The following is a 19,045-nucleotide window of genomic DNA, read 5'->3' on the forward strand; positions in this document are numbered from 1 at the left end:
TGAACAGGCCATTGCTTCTAGAATGGCAGCCAATATTCATGGTCACCACTCTGGCTCTGCTATTTCAGAGCGATCTGCCCGTATTAGAATTTCTCCTGCAGTCAGTCTTACTGGCTCTCATTCTCCTGCAGCCTCCAGAGTTAGTGAAGCCTTTGTGTTTGAGGAAGAGAGACATTCTGACCTATCAGATGATGAGGGGATAATCCAAGATCAACCTGCCTTTACAGGATTATTTCCCCCCAATAAATTCAAGTCTTTATTGCATAAGGCTCGCTTAACAGCCGCCTTAAAGGAAGATGAATACTTTCAAGAGATGCAGGAGGCTCAAAAGGGTGGACTACAGGGACCTTTTTCTGAGCCCCCCCCTGAACTTTGTTATGTACCAACTCCACAACTGTTCATAGACGTGGTAAAGAAACAGTGGGCTGGGCCTGCAACCATGGCATCTGCACATGGTTCAGATAAGAAATATTATGCTGTTGCTCCAAAGTTTGCTCAACTCTTGCAAGTTCCACCTGTAGACAGTCCTGTAGCGGCCCTTTCCTCTTCTTCTTCATACGTAACTGGGGATACTTCTGAAGGTCTAAGGCCAGAAGACAAAAAGTTAGAATTTCTGTTTAAAAAGAACCATCAGGCCTCGCCATGGGCAATTCAATCAGCTTCATCAGCCTCATTTTTTAATAGAACTACCATCCTTTGGCTTCAACAGTTACAGGCAAGGGTACCCCCCAGTGAGGTTCGCCTTCATCAGGATATTAATAAACTCATTGCTGCCACTCAATTTTCGGCTGATGCAACCTTGAATTCAGCCAAATTTGCATCCAGAGCCTTAGCCTCTACAGTTTCAGCCCGCAGGATGCTCTGGCTTCGCCAATGGCCTGCTGACCTTAAGGCCAAATGGCGCTTGGCTGCAGCTCCATATTCTGCAAACAAACTATTTGGGGAATCACTTGACCCTCTTCTTGTAGAGACACGGGACAAGCGAAGAAATTTTGCCCTCAACATACAAACGGGCTGAAGGAAGACCCTCTCCATATTACAGAAGGCCTTCCTTTCGTTCCTACCCCCAGGGAGGCCCCTCCAGGCAGGAATATCTTCAGGGATCCTATCGATCCTCGGACCGTCAATATTTTCGGGACAGGAGCAGACAATTCCAGCCCAAACGGTCCTTTCGGGGTTCTGGTTTCCGCCAGTCCCGCAGTCGTAAGTGACTCACTACCAAATCCTCCAGTAGGGGGTCGCCTGTCCCTCTTCGCGGACAGGTGGGAAAGGTCATCTTCAGACCTTTGGGTTCTTTCAGTTGTAAAATTCGGCCTCCCCCTGGAATTTCTCTCCAGGCCTCCAACCCGCTTTCTTCAATGTCCAACTTCCAAAAGCGAATCCAGACGTCAATTAATGAACCAAGCAGTTCAGCACCTACTACAGATTCACGCCATAGAGGAGGTCCCCCACGATCAATGGAAACAGGGGTATTATTCCATCCTGTTCGTAGTTCCAAAGCGGTCAGGGGGGTGGAGAGCCATTCTGGACTTAAAAAATCACAACTCATACATAGTGTATCGCAGATTCAAAATGTGTTCACTAACCTCTATTCTTCAAGGGATTCGTCCCAACGATTTTCTAGTTTCCATAGACCTCATGGAGGCTTATCTTCACTTTCCCATCCTGCCAAAGCATCGACAGTATCTCCGATTCAGCTATGCAGGAAAGCATTTTCAATACCGGGCTCTTCCCTTCGGACTGGCATCTGCACCAAGGGTCTTCACAAAGGTCCTGGCGGTGGTGGCGGCTCACCTGAGACAACAACCGGTAAGGATCCAGGCTTACCTGGACGATATTCTGATTCAGGCTCACTCTCAAGAGCAAGCCTTACACGACCTACACCTCACGATTCAAACCCTGAACAACCATGGGTTCTTGGTCAACTACAAAAAAAGTCAGTTAGTGCCAGTCACCAGGATCACCCATCTTGGCGCCATCATAGACGCAGCCCAGGGGACCGTCTACCTAACCTTGGAACGACGGTCAGACATCAGGGACCTAGTAGCTCTCATTCGCAGAACTCCATCAGTTCCATTGGCCACTCTATCCAAGCTCTTAGGCAAGATGGTCTCCTGCGTCCAGATCGTCCCATGGGCACACCTTCACGCTCGCCACTTGCAGTGGTTCCTGCTTCCTTTTCAAAAGAAACGCCAAGCTCACACCATGTTAACAGTCAAAGTTCCACTTTCAGTCAGGCGATCGCTAGGTTGGTGGACATCGCCTTCTCTCGACAAGGGGTGTCTCTTCATGAATCACGACCGACTTGTACTCACTACAGACGCCAGCCTTCACGGATGGGGGGCTCATCTTGCATCACACGTGGCTCAGGGCCGTTGGTCTGCATCAGACCTCGCCAACCCTATCAACTGGCTGGAGCTGAAGGCCATTCGTCTCACTCTCACGCACTTTCACCGGTTCGTGCAACACCGTCATGTTCTGGTGTTGACAGACAATATGGCGGCGAAGGCACATGTCAACCGTCAAGGGGGCACCCACTCAAAGCGCCTCATGGAGGAATCATTTCGCCTGGGCAAGTGGGCAGAACAACACCTCCTCTCCATCAGAGCGGACCACATTGCGGGGTCGGAAAACACACAGGCGGATTTCCTGAGCAGGACAGAGGTGGACAACAGCGAGTGGCAGATTCATCCCGACATATTTCATCAGATTTGCAACAGGTTCGGCATCCCAGCCATAGATCTCTTCGCCACACACCTGAACAATCAGCTTCCTTGCTTCTTCTCGAGGTTCCCGACGCCAGGGGCGGAAGGGGTCAACGCTCTCCGTCTCACCTGGCCGCCGGGTCTTCACTATGCCTTTCCACCACTGCCTCTGATTCCGGCCCTGATTCGGAAGGTCATCGCCGACAGAGCAGAAATTATCCTCGTGGCTCCCCACTGGCCACGCCGTCCGTGGTTCGCAGACCTGGTCAGTCTCTCCACATTTCACCCTTGGAGGATTCCACCAGACGAGATTGTACTGCGTCAGGGGAACCTTCTTCATCCGGACCCTCAGTGGCTCCAACTGACTGCATGGCGCTTGAAGGGGCCCGTCTAAGGCAGGACAATTATTCAGATAGGGTGATTCACATTGTTCAAGCCTGCAGACGTAAATCCACAGTCAGACTCTACAATATCTCCTGGCTCGCCTTTTATAGGTGGTGCCGTTCCCGGCAGATAGATCCTGTTTCAGCCTCACCTGCCCAGATCTTGGAGTTCCTCAGAGATGGGTTTGACCGTGGTCTGGCCCATAGTACCCTTCGGAGACATGTGGCGGCTCTGTCTACGGCCTTGTCCAGTCCATCCGGCCGACCACTCACTCAGCACCCTGTGATAAAAAAGTTCCTGCGAGGAGCCAGGCTCTTGCGGCCCTCCTCGATTCATAGATACCCTACTTGGGATTTGCCCAAGGTCCTTAACGCTTTAACTGAGACTCCCTTTGAACCCCTCCGCACGGTTCACCTTCGCTTTCTCACCCTTAAGGTGGTTTTCCTTATAGCCATAACTTCAGCCCGTCGCATTTCGGAGCTGGCAGCCCTCTCAGTTAGGGAGGATCTCTGTGTTTTCCGGCCGGACACAGTTATTTTGAGATTGGACCCTTCCTTTATTCCCAAGGTTAATTCCCCCTTTCACAGGGCCCAAGAGGTTATTTTGCCCAATTTCTGTTCCCGGCCCTCTCATGCCTTGGAACGAAGGTGGCATACCTTAGATGTACGGAGGGCCCTAAAGATTTATATCAAAAGGACTGCTCCCTTCAGGAAGTCAGAGGCTTTGTTTGTTTCCTTTTTGCCAGGCTCCCTAGGGCTCAAAGTCTCTTCTGCCACAATTGGTAGATGGATCAGGGCTTGCATCGCCTCGGCATATCAGGCCCAGGCGATTCCTGTTCCCAATAGCATTACTGCCCACTCCACTAGGAGTGCTGCTACCTCAGCAGCTTGGGCAACTCAGGCCTCCCTTGAGGAGGTATGTAGGGCAGCCACCTGGTCTACCCCCTCGCCATTTATTCGTCATTACAAGATAGATACCTTTGCTTCTGCTGAAGCGTCATTTGGCAGGAGGGTTTTGCAGCAGGTGCATCGTGCGAGGGTCTCTCCAGGCCCTTCGACATCCCGCCCTTGAGACAGCCAAATCTTTGGTATGTCCCTCATCTGGACAATGTCACACCCTCATCAAGGAAATTGGGCATTGGTCTTACCTTAAATGCCAGATTTCTTGAGGGGGGTGACATTGTCCAGCCCCTCCCTCTGTCTCAGTGCCTGTACAGTTTATTGTTCTTGTTCAGTAGTTTTTTTCCAGTTGTCCCGTTGGACCGAATTACTTCCTCCTGATAACGGGGGTTCCTGTTGGAGATACTTCTGGTGGCCTTCCTTCGTCAAAACTGAGCATGAAAGGGGCGGAGCAAGGGGAGTGGTCAAAAGTTATGACTCAGCCAGCATCAGATCCGACTGATATAACCCTCATCTGGACAATGTCACCCCCCTCAAGAAATCTGGCATTTAAGGTAAGACCAATGCCCAATTTCATTATCATTTGTAAATATTACACAATGATATTATCCATGATTTTAGAAAGAAGTCTTTAATAAGATATTAATGCAGGTTTTGTAAGTGCTGTATTTATATAATTATTTTCAGGTATTTTCAATTGAAAACTTAATAAACATGAAGGAAAAATGCAAAAATGCATTAAATTTATCTTTTAACAGAAAACGAAGGAAAAGGACAGGCTTCAACATTTGTGCATATGTGTACCTAAAATAGCGTGTATGAGTATGTGAATGAAATGTATGAAATGCTCTTTTGATCATGGCATGATACCAATTTTTTCTATTTTTTAAAAATTTATTTTTGGTTTTGCTTTCTAAAGGGCATATAAATTGATGGACAGAAAACAAATAAATATTTTGCCGACTGAAATAACAAGGAGTGGGTTAAACATTATTTTCCAGAAGTTCAAAATTTCTGTAATCAGATTGAATGAAAGGCCTCAACAGATTTCTTTGTATTCTGTTCCACAGCAATTCATGTAACTAGCATAAGTTAAATAGTATTTGAGTTGCTCATTGTTGTAAAGGCGTAGAAAGAATTTGTTTTATGTATCTTTGTTTTATATATCTTTGCAGTTTTCTCTGTCTTGTACCAGATGAAGCCAAATCTTCCTACCACGTGGAAGGAACAGGTTATGATACCTACCTCAGAGATGCCCATCGACAGGTAAGCAAAGACAGAAAATGCTATTTTATATATAATACGATGGTTTCAGACAAGGGGGAGGCGGAAGCCAACTTTACTTGGTTACATAATTATGTGACAGTTTACTTTATTATTTTTTTAAAACCAGCAACCACATAATAGTATATTTCATTCTTTATTTTATCAAGCAGTATGAATTGAAGCAGTATTTGAGTAGTAAATGGACATGGTGTACATTAAATTTTATAGCATTTTAACGTACACTTCTATTATATTCAAATACTGCTTCAATTCATACTGCTTGATAGATAAAATAAAGAATGAAATTTACTGTTACATGTTTTGAAATTTTCAAATAGCCTCAAATTAGTACCTTAATTTTTCTTCATATATAATACTTGCGGTATAGTATTTTTAGTTGTGTACTTTTTAAATATATAATTGTAGTCTGACAAAAAAATAAAAGCTTTTATCAATTAAATTCACAGTGATTTTTACAATATTCTGCGAGGGATACTGTAATTCAGATAGACAGACAGACTTGCTTATTGCTATTTTAGGATTTTTTTAAAGGGATCTTTAAAAAGTAGCTGATTATTCAAGAGTTTCTTGAAGTTAATATTTTTTCTTTAACTTATTAATTAGTAATCACATGTTTCCTTCTTCAGTTTCGGGATTATTGTTCCATATGCTTACGATGGGAATGGCCAGGATCTCCTAAATCTCTGGAAAAGTGCAATTTAGAAGCTGCATTCTTTGAAGGACATTTCTTGAAAGTTCTCTTTGATAGAATGGGCAAAATTCTGGATCAGGTATATTTGCATTTTGTGCTGCTTCCTCTTGTAAAATAGCTGTTTTTTAGGCACAACATATCTATTGGTGGGAAATTAGTACAGTTGCAGAGAGTGATTTTGTATACCTGAAAATTGTTGAATGTTCATAAACTCAGATTTAGAGAGTTGGTCCTCCCCTCAAATAGAAGAGCTAAGAATCATGGAATCTGAACAGATTAAAAGGAGAGGACAGTATAAATTGTCAGTATGTTAGATTATACTAAAATAAGGGAAACTAGCTGCACTTTTAAACCTAAAATGCTAATCTAAATCAGAACGAAATATTCTGATATCCCCATTTGAGATTAAAATGAAAAACTTGATTTAATTATTTTAACAATATGTCTGTGAACAATTTACAATTGAATGCAATTCTATTGACATAAAACAATTTTGTAGTCTTTACTAACGTTATAAAGCAGAGTTCCCCAACGTTTCCGGATTTACGAACGGCGGGGGGGAAGGTATGATTCCATGCAAGTGGCCAGGAAGCACGCCTGTTGCTCACTTAACTGGAGTGCATTCACGCTCGCCCACTGTTCGCACAAGTGAAGATGTGCATGCACTCTGGCCATTTCTGAAGCATGTCTGAAAACCTCTCACGGCCCACTAGTGGGCCACAAGGTTGGGGACTCCTGTTATAAAGCATGCCATGGTGGTTTCCTGCAGATGTAGATTCTGCTTTGTGGATCCATAAATGCCATTTCAGTGTTCTGACACAACATTGTATATGGCTGGTGATCCATTAGCATTGGCCTCTTGAACTGAATAACTGATGGTTTTCCTGATTCTCTTTTACACAGAAACTGAAATTCTATATCTACAACTTGCAAATTACACGATTTTGCCTATCTAAAATTTACAAAAAGTGCTTTATTTCTTAAGTGCAAGATAGTTCCTGACTACAGATTTAAGCCATGTGTTCCATGCATGTTCTCTTGTTCCAAAGCCAACATCCTCTGGAGGCTTATCCCAATATGTTGATATCAATAGTTTTTTGCTAATCACAAAGTTTTCAGTTTTTTTATGTAACTGAAATTTCTCAGAAAATTCTAAGCAATCTGTGTGTAGCCACATAGTCTGAAAATGTCTTGCTTTCAGTATTTGCAGGATTGAATCTCTCTTACTGTTCTATAACAACTGTGAAACAAAGGGTAAAGTTGACATTTTGCTGCTACAAAATAAAATCCATTATAATAAGTATAGATAGCATAGCATAGAAATAGAATAGAACAGAACAGAGCAGAATAGTTGGAAGGGATCTTGGAGGTCTTCTCGTCCAACCCTCTGCGTAGGTAGGAAACCCTATACCACTTCAGTGATCAATTACTATCTCTAAACACAATCTTTCTTACAGGGTTGCTAATATAATAACATTGGAATTTGAGTGTTCTCTTGAGCCATGGACAGGAGATGGCATGCTAACAAACAAATGAATGGTTGTACATTAGGAAAATTATTTTCTTCCATCAGCCCAATTTCTGAGAGCTTTACCTAATGATAATTTTCCTTGCTTTTGCTAAAATGTATTCAAGAACCAGAAGTAGAGACAGAAAGAAAATACAGATTCTTTGTGCTGCACTCAGCCTGCTGGTAGCATTACAAGAGCAGCCATAAGACTTTCTCAGTCGCCACAGATGATCTTCAGTATACCGTGTTTCCCCCAAAATAAGACCCTGTCTTATATTTTTTTGAACCCCGAAATGAGCTCTTGGGCTTATTTTCTGGGAGGTCTTATTATTTTGGAACGCGTGGAGCAAGATGGGGCTCCTCTTGCCGTCTTGCCTGATTTCCAGCTCTGCATTTAAATATTTTTGAGGAGGGCTTATTTTCGGGGGAGGCTTATTTCAGCACATGCGCTCAAAAGCCCGATTGGGCTTATTATCAGAGGATGTCTTAATTTCGGGTAAACAGGGTAGATGACAGTTGACTGGTGTATTAAATAGGACACATAGAAACCTTCTGTCCTGCATAGTCTAAACAGTAATAATCCATCCATTGTATACCTTCAGTCCCTTTTATGCTTACAGTTTGATAACTTTAAACCAATTATTGTCCTAAAGAAATTTCAGAAACTGAAATCTCAGCCATTGGCTTTCTTTGAGTAATATAATGGCTTTTTGTGTGTGTGTGTCAAAACAATTAAAGCCATGTGCTTGCATGGTTGATAAAAATTACTCAATTGTAAATCTTGCATAGGGATAAAAGCAGAGCTAGTAATTTTTTTGCTGAAATTCAGATATCTGCGACAATGAATGTGTATATTGGGGAAATGTCTTCTTTTCTTTTTACCCCACAGCCATATGATGTCAATCTACAAGTCACATCTGTATTGTCCAAGCTTTCTTTGTTTCCACATCCACATATTCATGAATACCTTTTGGATCCCTATGTAAATCTGGCTTATGGCTGCCGTTCTCTTTTTTCAGTAATTGTTAGGGTAAGTATGCCGTCTGATCAGTCTCACAGTTGTGTATATGTGAATGGTGTTGCTGCTGAGCAATTGAAAATGGAAGGCAGCTGTTATTCTTGTTAATGTTCATCATTTTGTCAATGCAGTTTCACCAGATGGACCAGAGTGGGAATTTGTTAGGGTTCCTGGGATCCATGTGAATTGCATGAAGCCTACATATGACTATATGTACAGTACTTTAGAAAGTTGAATTTTGATACCTTATCACCAGATTCAGATCCATATAATTACACTGATTCTTTGCTTCATTTTGTTCAATATTTTGTGGATGATATACAGGTTGTTGGGGATCTCATGGTGCGGATTCAGCGCATACCTGATTTCACACCTAAACTTCTATTGGTCAGGAAACGTCTTCTTGGGTTAGAACCTGAAGGGCCTATGTAAGTATATTAACTACCAGTCAAATACAGATTGTTTTCTACTGATGTTGTATGGCTTTTAAAATCTATTCTTTGTCTTCGCTTTACAGTGTTGACCATATGACATTACTTGAAGGTGTGATAGTATTAGAAGAATTTTGTAAAGAACTGGCTGCAATTGCGTTTGTGAAATACCACTCTTCATCAGCACCATGATCAGCAATCAAAAACTTCACAATTAAGTAGTGTTTCGGTGAGAAATGGCTAATAAATTTTCCCAGGCAAGAAAGCAAAAAAGCAAAACATTGGCATACATTTGGAAAGTTTACATGGAACACATTCAAATTGTAGAAGTGCTTTCATTCATTGGCAATGGCAACTTGGAAATGCAAAACAGACATTGTATCATCAATTCAACCTAAGGGACTCTAGCTAAAAAAGTTCAGCTTCAGAAGTTATATAAATTGGGACTTTAACTAAAATATTTTCTTTTAATAACTTTCTGGGAAGTAGGAATTTTTAAATATATAAATATATACACATAGTAGGCTTCATAGGCTTTAAATAATAGTTTTTGTGTCATAGCTAAGGTGTGTTTTATCTCTTTATATAAAAATCAGTAAGTGATTAGTGTTTTAAAATATTTCAGGCAATTGGGGGAAAAAACCCAAGAAGTTTCAAACTTTATAAAGTTGAGATTTTTTCCCCCGTTATCTTTCACATTCTTTCAATACTTTCTCCCTATTGATGCCAAGTTTAGTACAGGTTTTATTTGAATACTTACTCATTATCTTTTATTATGCTACATATAATTTTTATATGATTGTTTCACTGAGACATATTTTGTGCCTGTTTATTGTTGAAAATTCACAGGTTTTGTGCTGTTAAATTACTTTACTATCCAGCTAATTTGAAAGGCTTATCTACCACAAGGGATAATTGATAAGTTATTTTACTCAGAATCCTTGCAGGCTGTTACAAATGAATTGACTTCTAGGTGTGATGTTAATGTTTGCAGAAATCCATTACAAGTCAGAGAGAGTAGAGAGCTCTTTATTTTGGCACACCAAATAATCCAGGGTAGATGGGAAACCCAAGCGGTCCTATTATTCATCTCTTCTGATCTTCCATGGATTGAAAAATAAGAATAAGTAGATTGTCTACCGTTTATAATATTTTTATTGGTTTTGATGTCCATGTAAAAGAGTTGGGATTGATAGACTTACTACATGGGTGGAAATGATCCCTTTATATCACTTTTCCTTTATTTGTTACACTATAAGTACACCAAAGTCAAATTTAATCCAAAATATTTCTTTCTTTCTTTTTTAAGTCTTCAGTATTTAATTTTAAAGTTTTTCCTTCATAATAATTTCCTTACATGTTTGCTAATTATTTCAGATATTGTTTGGATTGATGTAAATTTGGGATAGTGGGGGAGGGAATAACACTAAAACCAATACCTGCCAGGGTATAATGTTGCAGAAATTTGCCAGGAACAAACACTGATTGCTAGAGAAAAGTGGAACTTTATACTTAAATAACTTAAATACAGACATTTACACTGTGATAATTAAAATCATGTTAAAAGTTGTCTAATAGGGCTTCCTCTTCACATTCAGAGAGGTATGTTTTTCTTCGTGAATTTGGCTGTTGAATTTGGCTAGAAAAAGATAGACTCAGGAAATAATTTTAAAACTTATACAGGTATAAGTAATTTAGTCAGATTGTTAATATAAATCTTTTAAATATAGTGGAATTTGAGTAAATGCATGCAAATTAGCCACGCTTTTAAATTTTGGGTAATGTTCTTCTGTCTGTTTGAATGCTTTAGCCATTTTGTGCATTGTTGGCATTGTACTTTTAGCTGAAAAGTATAGTCCATGTTGTCCAGATAAATCATTCTGGAGTACACAGAAATCAAAGTGCCCCAGAGTAAGAAGAAAGAATGTCTTGTTTCCTATTAGAAAGGTTATATAAAATATCTAATATTAAAATTCATGTCTTCTAAAGCATTACAATTAATGTCTGAATTGTGTTGCCATACACATTAAGGAAATCCACCAAGTATAAATATGTTCGTTTTGCCAGGAAATTCCTGAAATATTAAAGAACCAAAATTTTCATATATTCTCTTACTGTTAAGGATTTTTTTGGCACAATATGCATTTCAAAGCTAGAGAAAGCTTTTCGCATTCTCTATCTATTGAGTTGTTTTTATGTATCCATAAATTTTAGAAGAAACATTTTATTTTTATAAAAACAGATTGAATTCCTTCCAAAATGGAGCTCTTTTAATCTTTTAAATGTTTTTATTTCCATGCACTTTTTTTTAAAAGGCTAGTTATTTTCTTCCTTGAATTGTTTGAATTACGTTTATTATGACAACCCTCAGCCTGAAGAGAGAGTGTTTGTTGTGTGTGTTCATACACTTGTATATGTCTATTTATTATTCACACAGATAAACATACAATACATTCTACAGTTTTACCACTAGGGTTAAAGAGTTTAGAGATATCTATTTGGTACTTATTGCCATTTCGGATAAAACATTGTTTATATACGTGAATGGATGAAGAAAGCTGGAATTGTATGATTTGAAATTTAATTTTTATCCTAGATACACAGTTATGTAAATAAAGGAAACTTTCATCTTTCTGTTATATCTATGTTAGTTTAGTTTCTGATGTTGGATATGTAATAACATGAGAGAATGAGTAGGATAGCTCTTTCTTTTTAAGCTACTATTATTATAAGTGTATTGGTGTAGTAAATAGTATATTTTCTTTGTAGCATTCTCATACTATGTTCATTGGTGCAATTTCAGAGTTGTGATGCAAGATACAATTTCAGGCTGGTTGTACATTACCTGTTTACATATGTATATTTGTATATTAATGGATCCTAAACCCTAGTATTTGCTTACAGTATTACCAAGAAAAAGATCCCAATATTGTACAATCATCATGGTATTTCTTTTAAAATGAATGACAGCTTTCTAGGAGTTGCTGAATCTCTTTTCAGTCATAAAGTAACATCCTCATTTAACTTATTTGACACAAACAATGCAAACACTATATTTTCATTGGTCTCTCAGTGTGATAAAAGATTGGATTACTATTATTTAACAGCATAGCTATGATTAATAAACCATATGCCATGTTGCCTACTGCTATGAAAACTTCTCTTTATCCAGCCATGAGTTGAATTCATCAAATGTAAAATGTTCATCAAGCCCTACTAGACTTTGCCTAGTCTGATGATACTGTTTGCCAAAGTTTAATAGATTCTTGAGGAGCTGTTGGAATTACCACATTTTAGAACAATTATAACTTATGTCAGACGATTTAGTTGAAAGATTTTTATGTTGAAAATATGCATGAAGGATTCAAAAGGGATATTCATAAAAATAAAAAAAGTAATTTAAACAAGTGACTGTTTATTTTTGAAGAAGTCTGAACGTTTCCCCCTTTGCATGGAGAAGGGACAGCCAGAAGTAAAAAGATGTTCTTTTCATACCTTTGGTTTGTCTATCCAGCCTCTCACTTTCAGGGCCTAGAAAGATGGTGACTCTGCAGATATTGGTGGCAGCCCTGATTAGCCTTATGGTTTTCTGAATAAGTATAAAAGACCAAAATGTTGGTTTATCTTGTTATTTACCTTTTAGCTTTTATGGGAATAAAGCAGCCATGAAGTATAGAGTTTTGACACACTCAGAAGTACATAGATTGAATATTCCAGGAAAACAAATCAACAATTGACCTTTTGTACTTTCTTATATAATTTTTCTTCATATAGCACAATTTCTCCCTTTTCAAAATATTTTACTGAGATTCCATATGACACAGTTCTACAGAACTTTCATTTTATGGATGGTTGCATAAAACCCCTTAATTAAAAGCTGCTTTCTCAAACAATTGTTTGGGAACAACTGATATTTAAACCATTATGGATCAGTACAAAAAGCATGTGGATTTGGCTGCCATTAAATCATGTCTAGTACATACTTCATAATGACTTCATAATGTTTTCCACTTGAGGCATACATAAAAGACTTGTTTAGAAGTCCAGACTCGGATACTTTTCCGAGAAGAATTTTGAGACTATACTAGCTAAAAGTCAGATAGGCACTGCAAGTTCCATTCTGAAAAACCAGTTATGGGCAATCTATGAAGCTTGAAGACTTATATATATCCCTTAGGAACACACGCACACACCAGTTTTTTTCTTTGCAACCTCATTTTTCTTTTTTTTTCTTTTTTTCTTTTTTTTAAACAAGTTTTATTGGTCCCCCCCACCCACCACATTTACCCACATCTTTTTTGAATAGAGCATTGGCCATATCTTATCTTATACAATTAATCAAATTCAAATACATTTTACTCAATTACAGTTTTTGCCAAAATCTTCCCCCTCCCTTTTTAATCATGTCTCAATATTTCTATGCTTGCTTACACAAACAACATCTTCATTTGCCCTTAAATTCTAATTATTGCTATTTATTCATATTTATTCTCTTTTATTCTTTAAACAATTCATTCTTGTATCTTAATATCTTTATATTTGTTCGGGATTGCCTTTCTTCCATTTCATCGTTTTTATTATACAGTAATCTTTCTCCTCAAACCTACCACATCTCTCTTTTCTTTCCTTCTTACTTTCTCTTTTCCTCTTCTTCTCCTCCTTACTTCCCTTTCTTTCTCCTTCTCCTCTCTTCCTCCCTATCTTACCCTTACTCCTACTCTAATTCCCTTTCCTTCCTCTCTTCCTTCCCTCTCCTTCCTTCTCTCTTCCATCTCTCTTCTCCCTTCATCCCTCTCTGTTGCTGTATTGTTGCTGCAACCTCATTTTTCTAACAAAGATCCATCATAGTTGGATAGTTTCCACAAGGGTTTCCATTTCTTCATTTCTTCTTATATTCACTACTACGTAATATCACAAAAAGAACTAAAGGCTTTATTTTTGTAAATATTGTATTATTTATACAATAATTTGCTAACTAATTGCATGAAGGCAAAAATATGTAGCAAACAACAGCACATGTCCCCTTTGTAATAAAAAGGATGAAACAATTGACCACTTGATCAGTGGCTGCAGCAAAATTTCACAAACTGACTACAGATAGTCCTTGACATAAAACAGTTCATTCAGTAACTGTTCAAAGTTATAACGGCATTGAAAAAAGTCACCTAGGATCGTTTTTCACATGACCATTTCAGTGTCCCTATGGTCACGTGATTTACATTCCGATGCATAAGAACTGGTTCATATTTATGATGGTTCACGTTTTCACCTTTTGTGGCCTTTTGACAAGTAAAGTCAATGGGAAAACCAGATTCACTTAACAACCATGTTCCTAATTTAACAACTGCAGTGATTCACTTAAATGTGGTAAGAAAAGTTGTAAAATGAGCAAAACTCAACAAATTTCTCACTTAGCAACATAAATTCTGAGCTCAACTTTTATCATAAGTTGAGGACTACCTCGGGTGGGTTCTACATTTTTTTACTACTGGTTCTCTGGGTGTGGCTTATTTTATGGGTGTGGTTTGATGGTCATGTAACAATTCTTTAGGATTTAGCAGAGGTACTGGTCTACCAGGCTTTTACTGCTTGCAGAGCTGTACCGGTCTACCCATTTGTTTTTGGAGGCACCGGTCTACCCATTTGTTTTTGGAGGCACAGGTCTACCTATTTGTTTTTTGAGCATACTGGTCTACCACCACACTGCCTTTTAACACTGATCAGCTGTAGGGCGGCCCTTTGAAGCCCCGCAGCAAGAGTTTAAACAGTTTTTTTCCTTCTAGCCGATGAGTTGGGACTCAGGAAGCAGCGAATAGATTGGTGGTGGGGCCAAATAAAAGGTAAGAATAATGCAGGGGTGGGGCGGGAGGACCCAGCTCCCGAACAAAGAGAACCGGTTCGGTGACGTTATATTGTCACCGCTACCGGCTTGGCCAAACCAGGAGGAGCTCACCACTGGACTACCTGTACAAGCAGCGTAATGACCAAATTGCCAGAATTATTCATTGGAAACTGCCTGAGGTTTAGATTTGAATGTGGTAAAAACTAGTTGAAAATGAGTTTTCCCAAAAACTAGTTTGGGAAAATGAGCAGATTACAAAAAAATACCAGAACAAAGCTAAACAAGGTATTATAATACAATACAGTACAGTACAGTACAGTACAATTAATATATATATTTGTGCATACAAAGAGAAAAAATATATATACATAGATTGTTCCCCCAGTTGATGCTGATAAATATATTTCAAGAATAATAGATTTCTCCCACCTTGTGAAACACATCCACAATTTATAAACTTCTACAACTCTATTTACCCAACCAATTTGACCAGATACATCTATTACATAAAAAACATGGTTACTAAATAAAGCCAACATCAGAGTTCAAGCCTTCTGTTAACAATCTATTATTGTATTTCACTCCTAGAAACTCCACAATGGCTTCTGATCTACCATAAACAACCACAGTTGTTACCTCTGACCCATTCAATTCAAGATCAAATGTCCATGACTGATTCTTAATGATAAAGATTTTCCTTAAAATTTTGATTTTAACTGAGATCTTTACCAAGAATTGGATTTCATTCTCCCAAATCATAGGTCTCCGTTGTAAATGGCTCCGCAGCATTTTAAAAAAAACAAAAACCTTATATAGCCAGTTGAATATAATAAATCCATTCCCCAATCTCTATCTTTCTTAAGAAAGTCCAGTTCATCTCTCATCAGTTCTGTTAACTCCTAAATCTTTAGAATCTTTAGACCCCTTTCACTCTTCAACCAATAAGCCTGCAGTTTTCAACCCAAACATCTCCTTCAAATCTACAAGCAACAAATTAAATTCCAATCAATCCAATTATAAATCTGGAAAATGAACACTTATGGAAAAAGAAATCTGCTGTTATCATGATGGTGCCCTTGGAGCAATACCTAAAGGCAGTAGTAGATTTCAAATCCCGGCTCTACAGATTCGCTTTCAGTAGTGCACGGGCACATATACTCCCTTTGCAAGTGTGTGACGCTTCTGCGCATGCACAGAGAGTTTTTGATGACGTCTGGGCAGGTGGGTGGAGCCTCCCGCCACCGCCACTACCAGTTCTTCCACCACGATCTAAAGGACCAGTTAAATATCTGGAAATATTAAAATTATCAGACCTGAATATCCTAATTTGACCCCCAAAAATTTATCACCCTACTTGGAACTGTCTCTACAATATTCTTAGACACTATCTTAATAATTTTTAAATCCTTAGTTAGGACTTAAATTATTAAGCATCCACCAGTCTTAGATTGTGAATCTAACTGTAGATTACCCAAGCTGCCTTGGGGGAAATAGCTTTTCTCTCTGCAGTTATGTCTTCCAAATGGAATGGCAAGTAAGATGAAGTCATAAGTGGACACTTAACATTACTGTATACTCATAGTTTTCCATTAACATGTCTTTACCAAATTAATTGCTATTCAGAATAATTTCTGCAGTTGGGTCCATTAACAACATTTTAGAGAGGACCAAATCATAGAATACAAACATCTTTTTTTAAAAAAACACCATAATATCCATTGTTCAGTATTGCAGGCATCTTCAATAGCACAAGATTAAATATCGTGAGTTTATATATTTTGTAAGGAAGTTTCCTTCAATATAGAAGAAAAGTCTGTGATAGTTTAAAATACTGAATAATGCTTTTAATACTTCAGTAGCAATATTCTTTATGGACCAGTATTAATACTTATATAGAAATGGCACAATTCCATAAAACAGTCTTGCGAATGCTGATGGAAAATAATGATTTCTAATGTATATTTGCCCTATAACAACTTCAATATTCTAGCTGTATATTTAATGCATTCCATTTTAAGACCTGTAAGCTAAAAGCAAAAACTATGCCTCTGAAAAGCCATTGGGAATAATATCAAAATAGGAGTAATGCTTTTGCATCTAGTTTGTAATTGTGCATGATGGATTTGTGAAGGGTGGAGTTCTGGTGCTGACAGTCTCCTTTTGGTTTTCCCAAGTAAATGCCAACAATCTAATACTACAAGTTGATCTTACTCTAAATAATTGAACAAGCGCTGTTGCTACTTGGACAGTTTTCAAGTCCTACTGCCATATATTTACTCCTTTTAATTTGTGAGATTTTTTCGCCCCAGTATTCACCTAACAATACATGAACCATTATTAGCAAATGATACATTTTCCCAATTTTGGATCAGTCAACTTTGTTTTTTCTCTGAGGGTTGTTGGCAAAATGGCTTTTGGTTTGTGTATACCTGTATAAATGAAACATGTAAAACATTATGAGATGCTAGAAAAGTACTTGCTCTTTTGGTGAGGTCTTGATTTGATCCCATACCATTTTGTAATCTTTGTTCTTAAGCAATTGATTGCCCTTGAATCTAGAGATTTATCAGCCATTCTTTTTCTGACCATTTCTTGCTGTAATCATCACCTTGCTGAAAATCTCAGCCATTATTGATTTGGCTCTTATGAGCCTAGCACTACAGATGCTATATTCTAGCACTAACACATGCTAGAAATATCAAACCATTCAGAATCTTTATATCCACTATCCTGAAACCCAGAGAACATGGACCCCATCAAAATGTTGCAAAATATCATATATGTGTAAGGGATAAAATAGAAAGAAGGAATGGTTGAATAAAGGTGTACTCTCAACAAATAGTGAAGATTCCAGAGTGTAATTCTAAAGAACTGCCTTTTTTTAAAGCCAGAAATCATGAATATAAAAGAATTTATTTGGGGGAGAGAATAAAAAGGGAAGGAAAAGTTAGGTATATGGAAATGCACACAGTGATCTGCTGATAATTAAAATTAATTCAGTTATATAGGTAAGAATCTTCAATTCAGAACATCTGTGAAGTTTTTGTGGATCCTGTAGAAAACAATGTATTGGACCAGTGGTGAAATCTGAACTGGTTTGCTTCACGTTCGCTGGCCGCTGGCACATGCACAGTTCACACCAAATGCACACTGTGCGCACATGCGCAATACACACCAAAAGGAGACTTGAGAATGTAAGTAGAACAGTGAGGGGGGAATCAGCTGTGGTGTTCAATCTTGAGAACCTTTTAAAAACCTTTTCAAAGCATTTTTTTATTACTGGTTTGGGCGAATAGGTAGTTTAAAAAATGCTTTAAAAAAGTAAAAAAAAGGTTTAGTAATGTTTTTAAAAAGTTCCGACGATCAGCTAAGCGACGCATGATTATCGGAACTTTTTTTAAAAAAACTTTTTAAAGTATTTTTAACTACCAGTTCTGGAGAACCGGTAGTTCCGATGATCGTGGGTTGCTCAGCTGATCATCGGAACTTTTTAAAAACTTTTTTTACTACCGGTTCGGCGAACCAGTAGCATTTTTTACTACCAGTTCAGGCCCGAACTGGTAGCATTTCACCGCTGATTTGGACTTGTCATTTGACTTTGCAGGCACCTCTCCAAGATGTTTCCCAGGATCTAAAATACTAAAATATTGTTGCATGTATTCAAGAACTCTGATTTCAAACAGAAGGTGTTGCTATTCAAGGTAAACAAGGAACTCAAATATTATTCATGCTTATACTTAAAAGAACCTGACAGTATCTTATTAGAAATATGCCTATGTTGATGGAAAATATTGAATTACTCCTTTTAGCCAAGTATTCTGGGCAAATTCAGCTGAAGTGATTGGTTTATAGTTAACATAAAACATGATAAGATAAACTATGCTGAGAGATGATTGATTGTCTCAGCGTTTCTTGGACAAATGGGGTTTCTGGATCTCTGTAGTTAGAAATGCTAACCATTTGTTGTGCCTATAACTTTCACAGAGAATAAACATGTTTTTGTCTCATCATCCACATTTTCACATGGAAATATGCTTTTTTTTTCCCACACAGAGATAACCTGGCCTTACCTAGCTGAGGAAAGAAAATTTGAGACCTTTTAAGATCAAAAGCAAAACTGGTCTTTCTACTATACTACACTGACTTTCTATTTTCAGACTGTGTATAATTAAACTTATTAATGTTGATCTGCCATTTTCATTATGAAACACACCAAGATATAGCAATTCTCAGTATTAAAGACCTGCAATAAATATAAAGCAGGAGCTCAAGTCTTAG

The 19,045-nt window shown here is 38.2% G+C and overlaps 1 protein-coding gene across 3 annotated transcripts in view; it reads left to right on the forward strand.

Moving 5' to 3' along the window:
- FHIP2A (FHF complex subunit HOOK interacting protein 2A) overlaps positions 1-12,329 on the forward strand; it is a 37,526-nt gene extending 25,197 nt beyond the window's left edge. For 2 of the 3 annotated variants that reach the window (XM_034440209.3, XM_034440208.3), the window contains 5 exons: positions 5,164-5,254; positions 5,902-6,045; positions 8,366-8,506; positions 8,819-8,922; positions 9,012-12,329. In XM_034440209.3, the coding sequence (XP_034296100.1) occupies positions 5,164-5,254; positions 5,902-6,045; positions 8,366-8,506; positions 8,819-8,922; positions 9,012-9,117 (586 nt within the window). In that variant the 3' untranslated portion in view covers positions 9,118-12,329. Of the gene's footprint in view, positions 1-5,163; positions 5,255-5,901; positions 6,046-8,365; positions 8,507-8,818; positions 8,927-9,011 lie in introns of those variants that run through there. The other variant, XM_087872928.1, reaches the window with a different exon arrangement.
- Positions 12,330-19,045: the final 6,716 nt, after the last annotated feature.

This window comes from Pantherophis guttatus, chromosome 6 (assembly GCF_059756535.1).
Source record: "Pantherophis guttatus breed Tessera chromosome 6, ASM5975653v1, whole genome shotgun sequence".
Classification (NCBI taxonomy): Eukaryota; Metazoa; Chordata; class Lepidosauria; order Squamata; family Colubridae; genus Pantherophis; species Pantherophis guttatus.